This window comes from Chanodichthys erythropterus, chromosome 10 (assembly GCF_024489055.1).
Source record: "Chanodichthys erythropterus isolate Z2021 chromosome 10, ASM2448905v1, whole genome shotgun sequence".
Lineage (NCBI taxonomy): Eukaryota > Metazoa > Chordata > Actinopteri > Cypriniformes > Xenocyprididae > Chanodichthys > Chanodichthys erythropterus.
In genome coordinates, this window is record NC_090230.1 from 25,954,147 (window position 1) to 25,977,948 (window position 23,802).

The window sequence follows — 23,802 nt, forward strand, 5'->3', positions numbered from 1 at the left end:
AGTAGAATGTTATTTAAAGGTTAGTATGATGTTCCTGAAACATTCTTTCAATCATTCAAACACCTGCTGTGAACAAACACTGAAAGAAAGAGAAATAAGAACACAAACTACAACTTTCTTCAGCCACAGCCTTAGATGAACTGAAGATAAAAGACATGAAATCTCTGAAGATCTGATTAAACAACTCCACAAACAGCATTACCAGCTTCACTTATTACTAACCAGACTGACTTTATTTCTGTCACACGTCTACACAGACGTGGGCAGTATTTCAATTAAATGTATTTTAAATACGTATTTAATTACTTTAGTGTATTTTGTAATTTGTATTTTGCAGGTGAAAAATAAAATGTAGTTTGTAACAAAATATTTTGAGGGAGTGTATTTAGAGTATTTCAAATACTTAAATACTTAAGAAAAATCACCATATGCTTATCACCATAGTAAATGATTTTGCCATATTTTTTCGGTCTGATGTTGGCAATGGCAATGTCCAGGTTAGATGCACGAAAATCACGTGACACCCTTAACAGCCCTGGACCGGGCTCCCTCCAAGAAGTGAACGAGTTTTGAACACAGGAGAAGAAGTGGCGCTGCCGCGCTGCTCCTCTTAAAAACGACATTAAGGTAAAGTGTTTTGTGAAAAATATACAGTCTACACACATATTGCACACTGAACGGCATTATAGAGAAAATTGTGCCTTATGAGATTGTCGTAAGCTCATAACTCCACTGAAATCTCCATGCTAAGCAAGCGTTCACAATGTAAAATCCATCTGCAGTTTTACACGTTTTTAAACGTATTGCATATGCGAAATATTGATATTCCTTCGGATTTTGTATAAAATAATCATCAATCCCATTGTTTTTCAATCATTTTGATTCTACTATGGAAAAGGCATACGCGGTCAGGGCAGTTAGAGTGTCGTGTGTAAAACAAACCCACACATATTATGATGTGTACCTTGTAAAATGTTTTATCATTCATGTAAAATGTGTACCTTGAATGCAATGTAAGTCGCTTTGGAAAAAAGCGTCTGCCAAATGCATAAATATAAATGATTAATCATATATATTATGATTAAAATGGAATTTTGATTTTGTGACAAACAATTCTTCTGGCTTTTATTTTTTAATACAAATATTATCAAAAATGGTGTAAATGAAATTAACTTTTTTTTATTATTGTTTTGAAAAGTACATTCTATTTAACAATCATAATAAATTTCAGTTTCGAGTTAAAAAACTTTGAGTTCAAATCCGGTCTTTTATTTTGACGGGATGTAGTGAAGAGCTCTTGAGTTTCAGTGTATTTGACAATGGTTTTTCTCAAATAAAATGATGAAATGCTCATTAAGCGTTGTCTCAGAGCAACCTTGGATATATTTGTGTTCATGTCCTCAGATAACGAGACGGCAAACACTGAAAAATCAATAAGAGCGTCGCGCATACTTAAATAAGGAAATCTATTCAGTGATTGGTCCATCCCTATGTTGTCATCCAAAATCCTGTTTGTGGGACCACAATGTGTCGTGAATCATCTCTAAGCAGTGTTAGCAGTGTTCTTGTAAGTAATTCTCAGAGGCTTGATAAATATGGGCCCAGATATTGAGAGATTTGATGTCTTTTATGTTCAGTTGATTGAAGGCTGTGGCTGAAGTCAGTTGTACTTCTTGTGTTTGTCTTTTCTTCTGTGTTTCTGCTTGTTAACAGCAGGTGTTCATCAATAATGTTCAATCATATGTACTAGTTGATTTAACTCTGGGGATTTTGCTGTGTAGCTTGCAAAAACCACTAGAAGGAGTGGCGTCTGTAAATAGATCCTACAGCAGAGCAAGATCCTACAGCAAAACATGATCTGCATATTCGATCATACATGGTATGATGATTTTGAGTGTGACCTGGGTACCAGATAATCTCAGCGAGCTTTTATTTCATTTTACACATGCTATAATTTTAGCATTTTCAGACGTTGGAAAAAACTTGAAAACTCTAGTGTGGAAAGAGACACATTACCAGGCCTGTTTATTTCTGCTTGATTTACACAGGCTTTGACCTAAACTTTGTTCACTGCTTGTGTGTTTTACCTTGCTTCAGACAACCTGTTTGCTGATCGCCTGAACTTTGTTCCTGTTTTCATTCAGTGCCAGAATTCATTTGAAAATGTAAGATCAGCAAAAGCTTGTTGATTTTCATGATGTAAAGGAGGACTGAAGTGTAAACTGTGATGGACGTCAGGGGTGTATTTACACACAGCCAGATAAATATCACAGTTCAGTTGTGTTGTAGATCAGTCTGATCAGATATTTTAAGAGTTACTATTGTGGACTTTTTTTTTAACTGAAGAAGAAAATGTTTCTCAAATTAGTTTTGATCTGTTTGTGTTTACAGCGTCTGGTTGGTGAGTTTTAATGTTTTATGGCTTCAGTTGTTTCTGTTCTAATCTATTTTAATAATACATGTAACTGTAATTTAACTGGTGAAATTAGTCAGAGATTATAAAAATTCACTGTTATTCTCATATAGAAATAATTTCATTTTATTTTGATGGTCCATTTAACACTTTCTGTTGACTATAAGTAACATTTCACCTACATGTTTTCTGACTCTCATTAGAGCGATAGTAAAGTATTAGTAGACTGGTAGAGTTAGGGTTAGAATAAGCTGACTTGTACTTACAAAGTGACTTATAGTCAGTTTAATGTCTGTTGGGAGACGATCACAATAAAGTGTTAGCTGATGTTAATCAGACAGTCTACTAATACTCTAATGACAGTTAGTTGAGATGTAGCTGCAAATTTACTTATAGTTAACAGAATGTTCAAAGGGACCATCAAAATAAAGTGTTACCAAATAACTGAACTGTGAGATAACACTCTCACTTGAGGTTAAAGTCTCTTTTTAATATAGTTATTGATCTATATTAATATCTGTTTAACTATTTGTCCTTTTATTCAGCATATTTTGTCTTTGTACTGTCGCAAAACTTAATTCACTTTACATTTTAATGATTCAAAGAATTTTATTGAAGCTTCATCAAACCAACATCAAGTGATTTTAAAGCTTTAATCTGTGAAAAACTCTGTTCTTTAGGTGTGTTTGGTAGTGATCTTCTCTGGTCAATGTCAGTAAACAAAGGAGATTCAGTCACTCTAAACTCTCGTCGTAGTGAAATGAAGGATGATGATGTGATTCAGTGGAGATTTGGATATGGAAAAACTTTAATAGCTGAAATCAATGTAACGGCCGACAGATTCACTGTATATGATGATGTTCTTAATGGGAGATTCAGAGACAGACTGAAACTGGACAATCAAACTGGATCTCTGACCATCACAAACACCACAATTGAACATGCTGGAGTTTATCAACTACTGATCAACAGTATGAGCATTGATTTCTATCTCATTGTCATTGGTGAGTTATAAAATGTTTACACCTGTTTTTTAATGACAAAAGTGAAATCAAATCATACTGTCAGGGTTGTGTTTGGTTTTGAGTTTGTTTTATCCTTAGTCACATGTTCTTCTTTGTTCTTAGTTTTCCCACCACCTGTTTGTTCCGATGGTTATCCTAATTTGAGTTCATTTGTCCCAGCTGTGTCTGTTTAATTAGTCTTGTTTGATCCTCTGCTTATCTGTGACAAACCCTGTTTCTGTTTGTTCTGTGATTCAGTGTCAGTAAACAAGGGAGATTCAGTCACTATAAGCTCTGGTTTTACTGAAATTAAGGATTATGATGTGATTCAGTGGAGGTTTGAAAATGAAGACACTTTAATAGCTGAAATCAGTAAATGGCCCAACAGAATCACTGTATATGATGATGTTCTTGATGGGAGATTCAGAGACAGACTGAAGCTGGACAATCAAACTGGATCTCTGACCATCACAAACACCACAACTGAACATGATGGAGAATATCAACTAAAGATCAATAGTCAACGAAAGTATTTTATTCTCAGTGTCATTGGTGAGTTAAATATCAGCACAAAGTTTCAATTATTAATCCAAACTCCATTTTGCTTCTGTTGTTTAATGATGATATTCATTTCAAATTTAAATTGCAAAACATTTACTTTTCTGTTTTAATCTGTGTTGAACCTGTTTTTGTTTGTTCTCCATGTGTGTGTTTGAAGATTCAGTTAAAATATCAGTGAAGGAGGGAGATTCAGTCACTCTAAACTCTGATCTTACTGAAATGAAGGATGATGATCTGATTTGGTGGAGACGAGGAAACACTTTAATAGCTGAAATCAATAAAGAGGCCGACAGATTCACTGTATATGATGATGTTCTTGATGGGAGATTCAGAGACAGACTGAAACTGAACAAACAAACTGGATCTCTGACCATCACAAACACCAGAACTGAACATGCTGGAGTTTATCTACAACAGATCAACAGTGTGATCAAGAGTTTCTTTCTCACTGTCATTGGTGAGTTTAAAAATGTTTACACCTGTTTTTTAAGGACAAAATTGAAATAAATCATACACCATTTTGTTTATTTTTGTTTGTTTTATTATCTTTTAAATTTTAATTTAATTTTATTTAATTCAATAAAGCATAATCTGTTTATATGTGACAAACCCTGTTTCTGTTTGTTCTGTGTGTGATTCAGTGTCAGTGACGGAGGGAGATTCAGTCACTCTAAACTCTGATCTTACTGAAATGAAGAATGATGATGTGATTCAGTGGAGCTTTGAAAACACTTTAATAGCTGAAATCAGTAAACGATTTGACAGATTCACTGTATATGATGATGTTCTTGATGGGAGATTCAGAGACAGACTGAAACTGGACAATCAAACTGGATCTCTGACCATCACAAACATCACAATGAAACATGATGGAAGTTATAAACTACTGATAAACTTTTTAATGAGGCCTTCTTTTATTCATCTCACTGTCTACGGTGAGTTAAATATCAGTTTCACATGTTTTATTTATTACTAGTACCTAAATCAAAATAAGTATTTTATCATGACTAATTTGTTAAAATTACTAATTACCTTTACATTAACAGCAGGTTTATATTTAACTTTCTATTAAATTGTTTCTAAATCTTCTACTTTTGATCATCTTGTTCCTCTCAATGTTTCTTGAATATCTTCAATCATCCTCATTTCTCTTTATTCTCTGATGTTTTTCAGCTTGTCTGCCTGTTCCTGTCATCAGCAGTAACTCTTCACAATGTTCTTCATCATCATCATCATGTTCATTGGTGTGTTCAGCTGGGAATGTGAGTCATGTGACTCTCTCCTGGTACAAAGGAAACAGTTTATTGTCCAGCATCAGTGTGTCTGATCTCAGCATCAGTCTCTCTCTACCTCTGGAGGTGGAATATCAGGATAAAAACACCTACAGCTGTGTGCTGAACAATCCCATCAGCAACCAGACTCAACATCTGGACATCACTCACCTCTGTCACACATGTGCAGGTACGGCAGTGCTGATATTAATGTTTATTACCCAACTTTCTGGAATACTTGATTCTGATTGGTCAGTTGCTACATATTTTCTGATATACATCATTGTCTATAGCTGTATTTATGTCCACACATTCGGGTTAGGCGTGACTTTCATGTCTCTCATATATTACGCTCTCTTGATTCACATGTGCCAACCTACAGACCTTATTGACATCAACACCATCTGTGATTTTTAACAGGAATGAAAGCGAGGAATAGACATACATCTCTTCAATGGGTTGTATTATTACACTCTTAGAAAGGATGTGTTAAAACGGACTCAAACTGTGTTAAATGCTTTCACATCAGTGTGTGAGTTTAGGGACAACTCTTGTTGTGTTAATTCTGACACATTCATTGAGTCAATGATTTTACCACAGTAAATGTGTCAGGAAGGATAACCAGAGGTGTAGTCACGACCAGACCCTCCAAGACCAAGACCTAGACCATTCAAGAGGGAGGTTAATGAGATAATTAAGACATTAATCAAGCAGTAGTGATTAACACTTACTGTTAACAGGCAGAATCATTGAAGATCAATGAACATGAAGATCAAATTTGCAATGGTCTCTTTGTCAAGTCCAGTCAAAAAACATCACTTACACATCAGTGCTTGTGTTTTGGGACAATGCTTGTGTTAATTTTGACACAGTAACTGTGTCAGGAAGGTGATCTGTTAATGAGAATCACGAAAGGAGACAATCTATATTTAATATCACCATCATGGAGATCGGTGTTTTCTTTAGTAGTTCTATTGACCCTTGACTTTTTAAAGGATTACTCCACTTTTAAATAAACTTTTCCTGGTAATTTACTCCCCCCATGTCATCCAAAATGTACATGTCTTTCTTTCTTCAGTCGAAAAGAAATTAAGGTTTTTGATGAAAACATTCTAGGATTTTTCTCCTCATAGTGGACTTCAATGGAGCCCATACGCAGCTTCAAATTATTCTACATGATCCCAGATGAGAAGTAAGGGTCTCATCTAGTGAAACCATTACTCATTTTCTGAAAAAAATTGAAAATTATATAAGTTTTAACCAGAAATGATCATCTTGAACTAGCTCTCTTCTTCTTCTTCTCTATTTGAATTCCAGCAGTGTAGAAACCGCTAAGTGTATTACTGCCCTCCACAGGCCAAAGTTTGATCTAATTGTTATATACTATTGAACTAGCATATTGCATATAAAAATTAGTTAACTTTGACCCGAGGAGGGCAGTAATACACTTAGCAGCGTATACACTGCTGGAACTTTCAGAAAATGAGCGATGGTTTCACTAGATAAGACCCTTATCTCTCATCTGGGATCATGTAGAACAATTTGAAGCTGCAGTGAAACAAATTTTGACCTTCAACCATTTGGTGCCCATTCAAGTCCACTATAAAGAGAATAATCCTGGAATGTTTTCATCAAAAACCTTAATTTCTTTTCGACTGAAGAAAGAAAGACATGGACATCTTGGATGACATGGGGGTGAGTAAATTATCAGGAAAAGTTTATTTAAAAGTGGATTAATCCTTTAATATTAGATTTTTGTTTGGGCTGCTGTAACTAAGTAATAACATCCAGAGAAGCAAAGAGAAACGATGATCAGGTGGTGTTGGTTACAACAGCCTAAACAAAATCTAATATTAAAAAGTCAAGGGTCAAGAGTCCAACTAAAGCAAACACTGATCTCCATTGGGGTGACTTGAAAATTGATTGATTTTTAACATCAGGTGCTCATCACTAATGTTCAATAATCAGACGATTAATGAATTATCTTTCACTGAATGGTCTTGTTTTGGTCTCTTGAAGGTCTGGTCTCATCCTCATCTCGTCTTGAAAGGTGTTGGTTTTGGAGGTCTGGTCTTCACCTCTGAAATGAACACACAGATGTATAATTGTGTAATATTAACACATTACAGCTGTTCTTGGCTGCACAGATTGTGTTGATGCTGTGAACAAACACACAGGTTGTGTTCATTTTAAAACTTCACATAATATGTGTAAAACAACTTAATTTTTCCAACACATTTTATGCAATATTGACACCAAATGTTTAAACTAGAGTGTTACACATGTGTGATTTTTCTACACATTTAGTCTTAGAGTGTATTTAATGTTTTTTAATTGTTCTGCTGACAAAATACTGCAAAAATATCTTTCCAAAAAGTTTCAGTAGACAAACTCCAGATGAAAAATTATAAGTAATTATGGAGCTTTATACTACTTTTACAGCTCATGCCATTGAAAACCAGTCTCTCCTTCACAGCTTCACAGCCTCACTTTCATCCCTGTCATGGCGCTGCTCTGAATAAGGTCTGTAGGGGTTGTGGTTCAGTTATTTGGAGAATCTTTCAGCAGGCATGAAGAATCCTCTAGACGGGGTCTTATTGTGTATGATGACACAGATAGCAAGCAATGATCGAAACTAGGAATATACACTTTTGGTCAGGAGTACAATTAGTATATGATTTTGCTTTATGATGATGATAATCTCCTGATCATCTTTGTTTCTGTTTTTTTCAACAAATTATGTGTTTTGGTAAACACTGTTACAAAGAGCACAAACTCACACAAAAAGCCAAGAGTCAAACTGCCCAACTACATGAAACACTGATCACCAGAATGGTGACCAAACACTTCAATAAAACATCAACATCTAAACCTCTGTTAATTCTCAAAAAGAGCTTCTGCTGAGATCTTGAGAGATTTATTGTCTTCTTTTATCTTCAGTTTATTTCAGGCTGTGTGGCTTTAGTTGTTTCATTTTCTCAAATTGCAAAATCCTTCCAGTAGTGACGGGCGCTTTCGAAACACGCTTCGTGAAGCTTTGAAATCAGTTGCTTCGAACCAGTGATTTGGAGCGCATATGAAACTTCCAAAGACATGTTATTCAACTATACCAAGGTAAATTTAAATCACAAGAATTCAGTACATGGAAATGACATACAGTGAGTCTCAAACTCCATTGTTTCCTCCTTATATAAATCTCATTTGTTTAAAAGACCTCTGAAGAACAGGCGAATCTCAACATAACACTCACTGTTACGTGGTGTACTGGTGTACGCCCCCAATATTTGCATATGCCAGCCCATGTTCAAGGCATTAGACAAGGGCAGCCAGTATTAAGGTCTGGATCTTTGAAAAAATGGCAGATGGAGCAATAATAACTTACATGATCCATGATCTCATGATATTTTTAGTGATATTTGTAAATTGTCTTTCTAAATGTTTCGTTAGCATGTTGCTAATGTACTGTTAAATGTGGTTAAAGTTACCATTGTTTCTTACTGTATTCACGGAGACAAGAGCCGTCACTATTTTCATTTTTAAACACTTGCAGTCTGTATAATTCATAAACACAACTTCATTCTTTATAAATCTCTCCAACAGTGTAGCATTAGCCGTTAGCCACGGAGCACCATCAAACTCATTCATAACCAAATGTAAACATCCAAATAAATACGATACTCACATGATCCGATGCATGCATGCAGTATACATGGCGAACATTTGGTAAAGATACATTTGTAAAGGATTGTGCGAGGATTTAAAGGGGCCGCGCACTAAATCGGTGCATATTTAATGATGCTTTAAAATAGGCAGTTACAAAAATTCATTTAAAAAAATCTATGGGGTATTTTGAGCTGAAATTTCACCGACACATTCAGGAGACACCTTGGACTTATATTACATCTTGTGAAAGCATGTTCTAGGGCACCTTTAAGTAAACAAGTAAACTTTGTCACATGCCATAACTGTTTTGACATTATTTAACATTTCAATGGTTCACCGAAGGACCATTTCATGAACTCAAGAGTGAACAGCATCCATATATGACTTTTACCTGATTTCTGGTCAATTTGATTATTTTTCTACAGTTTTTCTAAATGTTGGTTCTATAAAAACACTGAAGCTCAAACAGCAGCTGGATTAGTTTGATGTTGTGTGGAACTCAAATCATTTTATTGATTTATTCAAAATCACCACAAATATGAAAATATTAATTTGCAAAAACTCCAGTTTGCTTCTGTTGTGTGTGTTTTGTTGTATAGAAATTTCAGACTGTTTACTTTAGTTATTTTTAAACTCTTGTGTTTGTTCTCCATGTGTGTTTGGTGATGATGCAGTGAAGTCAGTGTCGGTGATGGAGGGCGATTCAGTCACTCTAGAATCTGGTACTGAAATACAGAAAGGTGATATGATCGAGTGGAGGTTTCCTCAGAAATCACCCAGTGAATTCACTCCACATGATGTTTTTGAGGAGTTAAAAAGAGATTCTATGAAGGTGGATCCTCAAACTAGATCTCTGACCCTCATAAACGTCAGAACTGAAGACTCTGGACTTTATACATTACAAATCACCAGAGACAGCAGAGACATCATATACAGATACAATGTTACTGTCTATGGTGAGTCACGATTACACAATAGTGATTGTTTCTTGTATATTTTACAAATTTTTTTTTATTTAATAAGTATAAAACAAACAAACCACTCATTCATATAAGAACACATACTTTTAACACTAATCTTTTCAAATAGTCTTGGTCATTCTCCTCTCTGACAGTATAAATTTGTGTATTGATCTGATCTCTGTCTTTTGCTGTAGATCAGACTGACTCATTCACTCTGATTTCTGTCTCTTTTTAGCCTCTACAACGTCAGACTCACAGATTCCTTCAGTTCCTTCTGCAGGTTCTCCTTCAGGTTCTGCTCTCTAACTCACAAACTTGCTGAACATATTTGGCAGTGTGCAGTATATTGAGTTGTTGAACATGTATTAAGGTTTCCACAGTCACTCTTGTTGGTCTTGAGTTTTAGAGTTTTGTAATAGAAGACACAGAGACTCCATTATAGGCTACTCAAACACACAACAATCATTCAATGCAAGAAACAGTCTCATATCCCATAATACTCACTGATGATTTATATCCCATAATACTCACCAATGATTTATATCCCATAAAACTCACTGATAACTCATATCCCATATTACTCACTGATTCATATCCCATAATACTCACTGATGATTCATATCCCATAATACTCAGTTTGCTCATTGAGAATGTTCAAGTCCAGTTCATGATCAGTCATCATGATGAATTTCTGTCTGTATTATATTTCATGAATCAGGTTTTGCATCTGTAACATTACGTTTATTTTTCTCCTTTTGTGTTTGTGTTTGTCTGACAGGAATCTGAGGTGACGGAGGAGACGTACACGTGTTTCAGATCAGAACAATGATCAAACTCTGTGATTCTGTTTCTCACTAATGAACAACTGCATCTGTCTTTACAACTATAATTTGGTTTGTTGATTTGTCATATATATTTCCTCTAATTGATCTTTAATGAGTTTATTGTGATACTGTATGATAAATACTGTAGATTATCAATGACTGCTTTAAATATTTAGTATAACAAGCTTTTTTTCTCCATGTCTCTGCTTGCCTTTTATCAATAAAGTTTTCTCACTCTGATGTTCAAGAGTCTCTCCGTGTTTTATTACATGTATTATGTCGAGAGCCTTCTGAAAGAATACTCTGTATATTTTAATATTGTTAAGCTCATTATTCTTTTTTTTCAGATTTTTTTAATTTACTATTAAATTTGAAAAAAAAAAAAAAAAGTAAAAAATAATTAATGTTTATCGACTTTTTTAAAATCTGTGTTCGTTATCTCATTTCCGGTTTTATCGGAAGCTCGTCACAGATCGCTAAACTTCTACAGCGGTGAGCGGGAGACTATACAGTCAGCAGGTATTATTTTTGTATTTTCATATGATAAAACAGCAAAAGGCAAAATCCATGATCGCGTTTCCATGACTTTCCAAAAGATTAAATCGAGATTGATTACGGCAGTCATGATAGAGAGAAAGAAGTCAAATTTACCGTCACTCCCTCAGCAGCTGTAAACACTCACGCTGCAGTGTTTACTAGTTTTTGTGTTTTAATGCGAAGGTAATATCACACAAATAGTGTTACAAGTGTATTTAAGTGCTAATAAGTGTGGAAGCTCGTCATCCCAGTCTGAATGTTTCTCCTCTCGACGGTTCATCCAGCAGGAGGCGCTCGACGCTTCACATGCTTTTTGTCTCGATGGAGACGTTTGTGCAGTAAAATGTTGAATGTTCTGTGTAGTTTTTCCAGTCCTTGTTACCGTCACATTTTAAATATAAAAGATCCTGAATCATAACTTCAGGAAACACTGATCCAAGCCTCTACACTTCTCAGATTCTTCAGAAGAAAAAAACAAAAGACTCATTAATTTTTCCCCAAGATTAAATCTCTCAGGAAACTAAATGCAAGTTTCTCTAAATGAACAATTGCATTTACAGGATACTGTATGTTTCATTGACTCTGACTTATGAATATTGCTGCAGCAACACACAAAGAGAAAGTAATTTACTGCTTTAATGAACCTTGTGATGGTCTTTAAAGCTTTAATCTGAGACAAACTGTTTATTTAAAACAGTTCTCTTCTCCTTTTTTCTTTTTTTTTATGTATATGAATGAAATCCTTTAGCTTTGTGATTGTATAGTGGTACATTTTTGCAGTTTGACAATTATAATTAATATAAGCAAAAGTTCAAACTCAATGTTTAGGAAAACATCCCCATCTAGTGGTGAACATGTACATTTCAAGTCAAACAAATTATTAATCAATTAAACACATCAAAACAACACATTTTACAACACACCTGCACAATGGAGACACAAAAAGTGGATATAAGGAGATCGTAGTAGGGGAATAAATCAATCCTACATAAAAAGCAAAATAACAATCGTAATACAAAGTCAAAATAACTGAACATGAAATAACACATTCAATGTCAAACACAATTCAAGAGATTCACAACATGATCATTGCTATGTAAATTCACAATAAAGCAGTTATGTTTGTGTTTTGAACACTTTTAACTGATAATTCCCAGACCGGTCAGAACATGCAACTTACCCACAGCACCCTCTTTTCCACTTGCTAAATTCCATCACTGGCGCTGTCCCCATTTTTGCAATGATTTAACACTGAACAAAATTATAAATGTAACGCTTGTTTTTGCCCCCATTTTTCATGAGCTGAACTCAAAGAGCTAAGCTTTTTTCTACGTACACAAAAGGTCTATTTCTCTTAAATATTGTTCACAAATCTGTCTAAATCTGTGTTATGCTGCGTTCACACCGAACGCATCTGGGGCGTCTGATTTACATGTTAAGTCAATGTAAACGCGCGTCTAGGTGTCCTGCGGCGCGAATCAAGCTTCTAGCGTGGTGCAAATCGGCCGTTGACGCGTGAATGGTGCGGCGCAAATTGAGTGTTCATGCGGCTGACGCCCAAACGCCCGAGTTGAAAAATCTGAACTTTGGCGTAAATTCGCGGCGCGTTAACCAATCAGGGACTCTGCTTTGGTAGTAACGTGTTTATGATGTGATCAGTGGTGAGACCAGAACAAAGATGTCGCTGTGTGTGGCCAACCTGAGCTCTGTGATGTGTCATTATATTTTTATCAAGACAGGAATAAATAGGACCTTGCCTGGAAGAGAATAAGCGAAGAAATCGGACAATCTGGTTAGTTGTAAAACTTTTTGCATGATTTTAGCCGTTGATACTAGCCCACCTTCTAGCTAGCAAAAGTCTGCCGGCATAACAGTGTTTAATTGCCGCTACAGGTTTACAACTGATGAGATTGTGTTTATTCAGAGGATCTGTGCAGAAAGAGATGAAAGCCCCTCCCATGACGCGAATTCGCGTCTGAACACACTTTGTTTAGACGCGCGAAATGAGCGAATTTTACGCGCGTCTGACTTCAAAATGTTCAAGCGTCCAACTAGATGCGTCTGGCGCGAATTTGACGCTCCAGGCGCGTTCGGTGTGAACGCAGCATTAGTGAGCACTTCTGCTTTGCTGAGATTATCCATCCACCTCACAGGTGTGGCATATCAAGATGCTGATTGATTAGACAGCATGATTATTAAACAGGTGTGCCCTAGGCTGGCCACAATAAAAGGCCACTCTAAAATGTGCAGTTTTATCACACAGCACAATGCCACAGATGTCGCAAGTTTTGAGGGAGCATACAGTTTGCAAGCTGACTGCAGGGAATGTCCACCAGAGCTGTTGCCCATGAATTGAATGTACATTTCTCTACCATAAGCCATCTCCAAAGGCTTTCAGACAATTTGGCAGTACATCCAACCGGCCTCACAACCACAGACCACGTGTAACCACACCAGCCCAGGACCTCCACATCCAGCATCTTCACCTCCAAGATCGTCTGAGCCACCCGGACAGCTGCTGCAACAATCGGTCTGCATAACCAAAGAATTATTGCACAAACTGTCAGAAACCGTCTCAGGGAAGCTCATCTGCATGCTCGTCGTCCTCATCGGGGTCTCGGCCTGACTGCAGTTCGTCGTTGTAACTGACTTGAGTGGGCAAATGCTCACATTCGATGCCGTCTGGCACTTTGGAGAGGTGCTCTCTTCACCCATGAATCACGGTTTTCACTGACAGGGCAGACGCCGTGTATGGCGTTGTGTGGGTGAGCGGTTTGCTGATGTCAATGTTGTGGATCGAGTGGCCCAGGGTTATGGTATGGGCAGGCATATGTTATGGACAACGAACACAGGTGCATTTTATTGATGGCATTTTGAATACCGTGATGAGGTCCTGAGGCCCATTGTTGTGCCATTCATCCACGACCATCACCTCATGTTGCGGCATGATAATGCACGGCCCCATGTTGCAAGGATCTGTACACAATTCCTGGAAGCTGAAAACATCCCAGTTCTTGCATGGCCAGCAAACTCACCGGACATGTTCCAGTTCCTGCCAATATCCAGCAACTTCGCACAGCCATTGAAGAGGAGTGGACCAACATCCCACAGGCCACAATCAACAACCTGCTCAACTCTATTCGAAGGAGATGTGTTGCACTGCATGAGGCAAATGGTGGTCACACCAGATCCTGACTGGTTTTCGGACCCCTCCAATACAATTTATCGTGGCCTAAGTCACACCTGTGCCCTGGTGGTTCGAAGGCCCTATCCAACTTGCATATAGGGAGGATCGGCACTGAATCCAGCCTCTACACTTCTCAGTTTCTCCAGAAGACCAAGGTGAAATCACATGTGCTTCAATTTGAGTTTCACAAGAGTTATTTTTCCCAGATTTGCTGAAGTACCAATGTCTGCAATCAAAAGACAGAGATCTAATTATGAAGAATTTCTCATTAATTTTTCCCCAAGACTAAATCACAGGTAAACAAATGCAAATTTCTAAATGAACAAATATATTTACAGGTTACTGTATGTTTCCATCAATTCTGACTTATCATTTTGCATGTGTTGCTACAACAAATTAATAACTGTAATTTATCATTTTTAAACCATCAGTGTGTCTGGTTTGATCTGTCGGTGGATAAACAGCTTCTGCTCGATGTTTGTGGCTGAAGCTTTTCTTCATTTTCTCTCCTGTTAATAAGAAGCTCACAATCTTCCACTCCACACAGAACAACTTTACTCAGAAATAAAGCGGATCCAAGGTCAAATATGATTGACAGCACACAACACTAATAACACATCAGTAGATACAGATATCTAATCCAATATTTCACTCTTCCTTTATTAGTTTTCATTCAGGGCCAGAATTCATTTGAAAATATAAGATCAGCAAAAGCTTTTTTTTATTTTTTTATATTTATATATTAAAAGAGATGAACGTGTGAACGGAAACTGAGGTTGGAGGAGGATTCAAACACAACAAGATAAATATCACAGTTCAGTCATGGTTCAGATCAATCTTTTTACGGACATTTTAAGAGTTACTATCGTGAGCTTTTCAGTGAACCGATGAAGAAAATGTTTCTCAAATTACTTTTGCTCAGTTTGTGTTTGTGTCGTCTGGATGGTGAGTTTAAATGTGTTTTTACAGCTTCAGTTGTTTCTGTTCTGGTACCATGTAGTTTTTTTTTTTTTTTTTAACCAACAAACCGTTATTTACGGCTTTAATCTGTAACAAACTCGGTTCTTCAGGTGTGTTTGGTGATGATGAAGTGGAGTCAGTGTTTGTGAAGGAGGGAGATTCAGTCACTCTGAACTCTAATCTTACTGAAAAAATGGATGATGATGTGATTCAGTGGTGGTTTTGGATTGAAAACACTTTAATAGCTGAAATCAATGTAACGGTCGACAGATTCACTGTATATGATGATGTTCTTGATGGGAGATTCAGAGACAGACTGAAGCTGGACAATCAATCTGGATCTCTGACCATCACAAACATCACAACTGAACATGATGGAGTTTATCAACTCATCAACCATATGAGCATCATTTTCATTCTCGCTGTCCATGGTGAGTGAAATACTTGTTTCACCATTTTATTTTTTACCTACCAGATACAATATTAATCCACACAGTTTTGCTTCTTTTACTTGTTGTTTTTGGATATTATTCATGTCAAATTTAAATTTAAAACGTTTTACTTTTGTGAACAATCAAAGATATTTAAAAGTCTGTGTTGAACCTGTTTCTGTTTGTTCTCCATGTGTGTGTTTGATACAGTTGAAATTTCAGTGAAGGAGGGAGATTCAGTCACTCTAAACTCTGATCTTACTGAAATGAAGGATGTTGAAGTGATTCAGTGGAGGTTTGAAGACACTTTAATAGCTGAAATCAATGTACTGGTCGACAAAATCACTGTAAATGATGATGTTCTTGATGGGAGATTCAGAGACAGACTGAAACTGGACAATCAAACTGGATCTCTGACCATCACAAACATCACAACTGAATATGCTGGAGATTATGTGCTACTCACAATTGGAGCAAAACTGTCATCAAAAGCTTTCAGAGTTTCTGTCTACAGTGAGTAGACCATAGACAGTCTTGTCTTTCAGATTTTTTTTTATTAGAGTTTATTGACTGATCTGATGTCAGTTTGATGTTTTTATTCCTTAGACTCTGTCCACTGTTGTGGTCCTACTGAAGCTGTGATCCGATTGGTCCTCTCTGCTCTGGTGGGCGTGGCTACTGTCATTCTTCTGGTTTATGACATCAGATCCAGAAGAGCTGAATGAGATCAAGCTCATATTCACACATCCTGTTGATGAGATTTTGCATATGCATTTGTGAGATGTATTGATTTATGGCTTTATGTTCATCTTTTCCAGGAAGTATTGAAATCTAAAGCAGAACGCTGAACTTTAAAGATTCTTCTAGTGTTTTTCTTGTAAAAATACTGATGATTATTTGAGCTTCTCTCTTTCAGTGTCAGATTTTTATGATTTGAACAGCTTTAATTTTTTTTTTTTTTTTTTAGAATCAAAACAAATTAATAGACACAGATCTCACTTTACTACTGCTGCTGTATATTTCATTTATGTATTATCTGTTTAATTTTTTATATTATGTATTTGCTTGCTTTTATCAATAAAGTTTTCTCACTCAGAGGTTCATGAGTCTCTCCATGTTTTGCTTCATGTCGAGCGACTCCTGGATGAATACACACTTTATATATATATATATTAACAATTTCAGCAGTGTGACACATATGAAGCTCATCATATTTAAAACATTTGTAAATGTTTGCATTATAATTAAGCTCATTGGTTTTCTTTGTGTTTGTCTATCCACAATAATAAATAAATATCCTCCCTTTCCCCTAAATTCTCCTTTAATCTGAGCAAACACTGATTTGGGACACATTATAATATACTTTGAGAACACATGAACAACACATCAGTGCTCCATTTCCTCCATCAGGCAACAATAAAGTCTTTAAATCTCTAGTGTGATTTGTTTCTGTGTCTCATCTGAGGATCAACAGCTCCATCTAGTGTCTCACCCTGAATCATGTTATCAGGAGTGATTTGATCAGTATCTTCTGTCACTGACGCCACTAGTTCTGTTTGATTTTTTGAAGCCAATATTATATCTTCAGAGATATTCTCACTCCATCAATACCTGTGAGAGCTGATGTGACTTCATGATGATTTTGCTCTCTGAATGACGTCACTCTCTTTTGTAACATTACTTACAGCAAATGGTGTGATTCCTCTGGACTGCTGAAAGCTCCAGCTGATCATGACTTTCAGATCAAACTTACTGAAAACAGTGGCACCGGCCTTGTATTATTGCTTAATTTGCTCACCTAATATCGAATTTGCTCAAAACAGCATCTCGTAACTGATTATCTTTGTCATCTTTGAAGTCAGTCTTTAGCAGCTTGTCTAAAACTTGTGACAGTTTGTTTCACAGTCTCACAGTGAATTTCACAGTGTTTCGTGTGCCTGTCTCACTAATGCAGTGTTCACTCTGAACAAAGTGAGCGTTTAGAGCATTATACATCAGAGAAGACTTTCATACACACAGTTATAGCAGGTGATCTGTTCCTGCTCCATAAAGCCATTAGAGAAACTCTGAAATCAGTCTGAGAGGAGAAACTATTGAGACAGCAAATGTCCTGAAGACAGTTACAGGAGAGAGCAGAAACTCACAGGATCTCATGACAAGATTAAACTGTTGCTTTAAGACATTTTAACACTTTATGTGTCAGTTTATTTCTGTTGAAAGTCACACCATTGACTTACTGGAAGTTGAGGCCTGCTGTCAATGTTCAGAGTGTGAATTAATCAAGAAAAAAAGCTAGATGGTCTCATGCATTAAAGGATTAGTTCACTTTCAAATGAAAATTAGCCCAAGCTTTACTCACCCTCAAGCCATCCTAGGTGTATATGACTTTCTTCTTTCTGACGAAGACAATCGGAGAAATATTAATAAATATCTTGACGCAAACAAACACTCAGGATCTCATGACAAGAACAAACTGTTGCTTTAAGATGTTTTTAACACTTTATTGGTCAGTTTATTTCTGTTGAAAGTCACACCATTGACTTACAGGAAGTTGACGCCTACTGGAGCTCAAAGTGACAATGTTCAGAGTGTGAATTAAACAACAAAAATAAGAATTAGACGGTCACATGCATTAACACTGAATAAATAGGCAGTTATTTTAACTGACAGTAGATTCACTTCACTACAGAGCAGCTTCACATCAGCTCGTCTGTCATTTTATTTCTGAAGCAGTTTTGAAGAGTCTTTTCATATTTGTGGACTGAAATCATTGAAGAAAATATTTCTCAGATTAGTTTTGTTCTGTTTGTGTTTGTGGGTCTAGATGGTGAGTTTTTATGTCTTCTGTTGCTTCTGTTCTTGTACCATCTAATAAATTACTGGTTAATTTAATCAGAAAGGGTTAACATTCACTGTTACAGGCCAGCTGCCAGTACTAAATATATATATAAAAAAAAAAGTAAAACTTTGGTTTGGAGGCATTTCACTGAATTGAACTTATACATGTTATGCATTTCTTTCTCAAGTCTTTCTCAAAAGTGACTTTTATTGAATGCACTGTAAAAAAAAAAAATAATTTATATATATATATATATATATATATATATATATATATATATATATATGGTGAAGTAAACATCAGAGATGCTTTGCCACAAGTTGTACCTGTAAGAACTATGCTAACTATGATGATGCAGATCTACTCCTGAGGTGGTGTTCCTGGAGCATCCACATTGTTGAAACCCTTCCGCATCGTCAGCAGGGATCTCAGGGTCTCTGGTGTTTCTCCCCTTAACCTGAACTCCTCGCCTGAGTGGCTAGTCTTCACCTGCAGAAGGGTTCCAACTGTGGGCTCTCTTCAGCCACAGCCATCTTGAACTGGACTCGGCTGCTGCAGCAATGTCCCTGGTGGCTTTCTTCAGTTGTTTAGACTCCAGGCCCACTCTCTGGAGGAAATAGTGCACCGATTTTGCTGGGAACCCGCAAAAGGGTAAACCCAAAAACAGGCTAAACGGTCAAGACACATGAAATAGGCAGAGATAAGATTAAACGCTTGGTAAGGCAGAGTTAACATGCTATACTTTGCAAGGTATTCAGAGAAGCACATGGTATATAAGGCTACAAACAGGAAAATAGCAAGAACCACTAAAACTCAGGTGACGGCTCCCTCTTCTGGAGGGATGAACTGTTTGTGGGCTGTTACAGATTTCCCCCCTCTAGGAACACCTCTAGATGTTCTTCTCCTGGGCTGTCCCCTTGGTCTGGGTGCCGGTCAATCTGGATGATCCTGGTGGAAGTCACTGATGAGTGAGGGGTCTAGAATGTCTGAGGCTGCTACCCAGGATCTCTCTTCAGGACCGTATCCCTCCCAATCCACAAGGTAATGTAACCAATTAGCCCTCCTTCGGGAATTTAGGTTCTCCCGGACAAGATAGGCTGGAGAACCCTCGATCTCCAATGGTGGAGGCGGCGTAGATTCAGTGGTTACAGTCTCCGGTGCAGGGTGTGCAGGTTTCAGGAGGGACACATGGAAGGAAGGAGATATACGATAATCAGCAGGAAGCTCTAGTCTATAGGTCACTGGGTTGATTTTTCTTTGTATCTTAAAAAGGACCTACGTACCTTGGACTGAGCTTCCTGCTTTGTAGTCATCTGGCCAGGTTGGTAATTAGGATGGGGAGGCCTTCTGCGGTCCGCCTGAAACTTCTATCTCCTGATGGCTCATTGTAGCCGGACATGGGCGCTGTCCCATACCCTCTCACTCCTCTTAATCCAGTCATCCACCACTGGCACCTCTGAAGGTTCTACCGACCAAGGGAACAGTGGTGGTTGGTAACCCAGAACACACTGAAAAGGGGTTAGTCCTGTGGATGAATGTGTAAGGGAGTTCTGGGCATACTCATGGCAGGAAGGTGCTCCATTGGTGCTGTTCACGACTACAATAGGAGCGTAAGTAGCATCCAATTTCTTGGTTTACTCTCTCCACTTGACCATTAGCCTGAGGGTGATAGCCAGACATTAAGCTGACATTGATATTAAACTGATGACAAAAAGCTTTCCATACCCATGATGTGAACTGTGGCCCCCGGTCTGTGACAATGTCGCCTGGAAATCCATACACCCAGAAAAACTGGTTAACTCCCTCGGGTCGGCGGTCACGCCGGTGATACAACCGCGTTTTTTTTCTTACCAGTGTGAAAGAGACTCAAAATACTCTGTCAATGTTACACATACAATTAAGAGTTATACACCATTTTAATCTGTGGAATATCTTCTTTTATTTGTATACACTCAGAGTAAAATCAAAATGTTGTGCTTTTTGTAAAATAAAGAAAACTAACATGATGCATGATCTCTTGTCTCCCTCTGAACAAAGTCCAATCTGATAGTTCTCAGAAGATGAACTGTAACTTAGTGAATACTAATCACAAAGAAATTTGACTTACGTCTAAAAAAACATTGAAATGTCAGGTTTTAAATTGTGTAAGTCAAATCGAAAACAAAAATTCTGTGTTTATGTAATCTGTATGAAAAGAGAGCCATGTCAGAAGTCCGTGATTCAGCTCATTATCCACTAATGCGGCCACGCCCACGGAGCCAGCGCTATTCAGAGGCAAATTCAGATCACTAAAACGCGTCCAATGCTACCAGCATCTTTGGCAAATGTGGCTCAGTTGTGTGAGCAGAAGCGCCACCAGGTGTCTGGCAAGAAATATAATAGTGTAAAAATGTAGGCAGGGATTGTATTTGTTCAGTAAAGTGTTGTTCAGTGCAATATTTTGATGATATTTAAAGGGAAAATATTTGCACTAACTGTTAAAAACTAATACTGTATGTAACAATGATAGAGATACTTGTGTTTATATTTTTTGTTAAGACAAAAATATTTTTAGTAATGAAAGTAAATGAGAAATAATGCTTCCTCTGATATTCTGTGTCTATCATGGGAAGAGAATGAAACACTCATACACACACAGTCCATACATGGATGGTATGTAGATCATGTTTTGCTGTAGAACCTTATCGACACTGCTCCTATAGTGCAGAGGTGCCCAAACTAGGGCCCGTGGTAACCTTTGGTTTGGCCTGCCATGACATTTATGAGAAGAGGGGGGGAAATGTTTTGCTTGATTCAAGGTTTTCTAGCATCATACTTGAGAGATTCAATCATATATTGGTTAAAATTTTACCTAAAGGAATTGTGTTGTTCTTTGACCCAAAAAAAAACCTAAAAACATTACTGGTGCAAAACAATGGCGCTGACATTTTAAGATCTGTCATTAATGTTACTTTCAGTTAAAACAGTTCAAATATGCATTTTAGACTATAGACTAGCTTAAGCCTTGTCTGTGATTCTTCATCAAGCATCAAGTGATTATAAAGCTTTAACCTGTGAAAAAATCTGTTCTTTAGGTGGGTATGGATATGAAAGGAAACATGTGATAGAAGAAGATTCAGTCACACTACACTCTGATCTTACTGAAATGAAGGACTATGGTCAGATTCAGTGGAGGTTTGGAGTTGAAGACACTTTAATAGCTGAAATCAATGTAACGGCCGACAGCATTACTGTATATGATGATGTTCTTGATGGGAGATTCAGAGACAGACTGAAACTGGACAATCAAACTGGATCTCTGACCATCACAAACATCACAATGAAACATGCTGGAGATTATAAACTAGAGATCAACCGTATGAGAAAGAGACTCTTTCTCGATGTCATTGGTGAGTTAAATATCAGTTTCACCTGTTTTATATTTTAATCCGAATGAAGACACAATTATTAATCCAAACTCCATTTTGCTTCAGTTGTTTAATGATGATATTCATTTCAAATTTACATTTCAAAACATGTACTTTTGTAAATGACTGTTTCAATCTGTGTTGAACCTGTTTCTGTTTGTTCTCTGTTTGATGAGACAGTTGAAATATCAGTGATGGAGGGAGATTCAGTCACTCTAAACTCTGATCTTACTGAAATACATGTGATTCAGTGGAGGTTTGAATACATTGTAATAGCTGAAATCAATAGAGTGAAATCAATCATATCCCTGTATATAATGATGTTCTTGATGGGAGATTCAGAGACAGACTGAAGCTGGACAATCAAACTGGATCTCTGACCATCACTAACATCACAACTGAACATGCTGGAGATTATAGACTTGGGATATATAAAAGAAAACTCTCATCAAAAGCATTCAGTGTTTCTGTCTCTGGTGAGTAGAGCTCATTTATCCTGTCCATTGAATATATTCTGAATTTATTAACAATTTACATATTCTTTTGTTAAATAATTTTATAGACTGAAATGACAGACCAAATAAACACACTCAACACAATGAAATGAAGATAAGATTGTTCATTAGATTCGCTCATATTTATCTCTATTCTCTGATGTTTTCAGCCTGTTCCTGTCATCAGCAGAAACTCTTCACAATGTTCTTGTTCAAACTGATCTCAGTTTGATGCTTTTATTCCTCAGACTCTGTCTACTGTTGTGGTCCTACTGAAGCTGTGATCCGATTGGTCCTCTCTGCTCTGGTGGGCGTGGCTACTGTCATTATTCTGGTTTATGACATCAGATCCAGAAGAGCTGAACGAGATCAAGCTCATATTCACACATCAGGAACATGATTGTACCAGATGTGAACTCTTCGAAAATCCTTCTTGAAAGGGTTTCTCTTCATTCATTGATCACGTAATCTTTGTTGCTTTTGTCAAGGGTGAAGAAAGTCAGTCGAACAGAAAAGAGAAATAATAAACCAGTCTCTTGCTGGAAAGTGTTATGTAAGGGTGGAGATTATGATCATCTTTTGGGTCAAGGAACAACACGATTCCTTTAGGTAAAATTTTAACCAATATATGATTGAATCGCTCAAGTATGATGCTAGAAAACCTTGAATCAAGCAAAACATTTCCCCTCCTCTTCTCATAAATGTCATGGCAGGCCAAACCAAAGGTTACCACGGGCCCTAGTTTGGGCACCTCTGCACTATAGGAGCAGTGTCGATAAGGTTCTACAGCAAAACATGATCTACATACCATCCATGTATGGACTGTGTGTGTATGAGTGTTTCATTCTCTTCCCATGATATCATGTCAGAGAGACACAGAATATCAGAGAAAGTTTTGTGAAAGTGGTAACTGGATTTCTAACAATGATCTAAAGCAGGGGTCTCAAACTCAAATTGGCTGGGGCCCGCTGCTGTGATTGACACCTCATAGGAGGGCCATTTTAACATTCAACCACAAGAAAGCGCAATATTTCTGAAAATTTACTTTTGCATTATTTCTTTCATTACTAAAAATATTTTTGTCATACTTAACAAAAAATATAAACAGAAGTATCTCTATCATTGTTACATACAGTATTAGTTTTTAACAGTTAGTGCAAATATTTTCCCTTGACTTTAGCTTAAATATCATCAAAATATTGCACTGAACAAATACAATCCCTGCATAAATTTTTACATTATTATATTT

General features: G+C 37.0%; 1 protein-coding gene and 2 long non-coding RNA genes across 5 annotated transcripts; 2 read left to right on the forward strand and 1 right to left on the reverse strand.

The window, feature by feature from the left end:
- Positions 1 to 2,266: 2,266 nt before the first annotated feature.
- Positions 2,267 to 10,933, forward strand: LOC137028062 (carcinoembryonic antigen-related cell adhesion molecule 5-like). Of its 3 annotated transcripts, XM_067396778.1 has the most exons (9): positions 2,267 to 2,401; positions 3,094 to 3,417; positions 3,676 to 3,969; positions 4,136 to 4,435; positions 4,620 to 4,913; positions 5,152 to 5,439; positions 9,587 to 9,868; positions 10,110 to 10,166; positions 10,653 to 10,933. In XM_067396778.1, exons 1-9 carry the CDS (start codon positions 2,353 to 2,355, stop codon positions 10,658 to 10,660), a joined length of 1,896 nt encoding a protein of 631 aa, XP_067252879.1. In that variant the 5' UTR covers positions 2,267 to 2,352; the 3' UTR covers positions 10,661 to 10,933. The 3 variants fall into 3 exon arrangements, 2 of the variants coding, with proteins under 2 accessions (XP_067252879.1, XP_067252880.1); XR_010896150.1 differs by lacking the exons at positions 10,110 to 10,166; positions 10,653 to 10,933 and adding an exon at positions 8,190 to 8,363 and having other exon boundaries at positions 9,587 to 9,723; XM_067396779.1 differs by lacking the exons at positions 9,587 to 9,868; positions 10,110 to 10,166; positions 10,653 to 10,933 and adding an exon at positions 7,269 to 8,182.
- A 3,610-nt stretch (positions 10,934 to 14,543) lies between these two features.
- On the reverse strand, positions 14,544 to 18,308 carry LOC137029287 (uncharacterized). The gene is made up of 3 exons (XR_010896274.1): positions 18,173 to 18,308; positions 16,280 to 16,561; positions 14,544 to 14,648 (listed from the first exon to the last, which is right to left on the reverse strand). It is a non-coding gene; the product is annotated as an uncharacterized lncRNA (long non-coding RNA).
- Positions 18,309 to 18,437: 129 nt separating this feature from the next.
- On the forward strand, positions 18,438 to 23,094 carry LOC137028064 (uncharacterized). Its single transcript, XR_010896151.1, has 3 exons — positions 18,438 to 22,041; positions 22,240 to 22,535; positions 22,802 to 23,094. It is a non-coding gene; the product is annotated as an uncharacterized lncRNA (long non-coding RNA).
- The last annotated feature ends 708 nt before the right edge of the window (positions 23,095 to 23,802 follow it).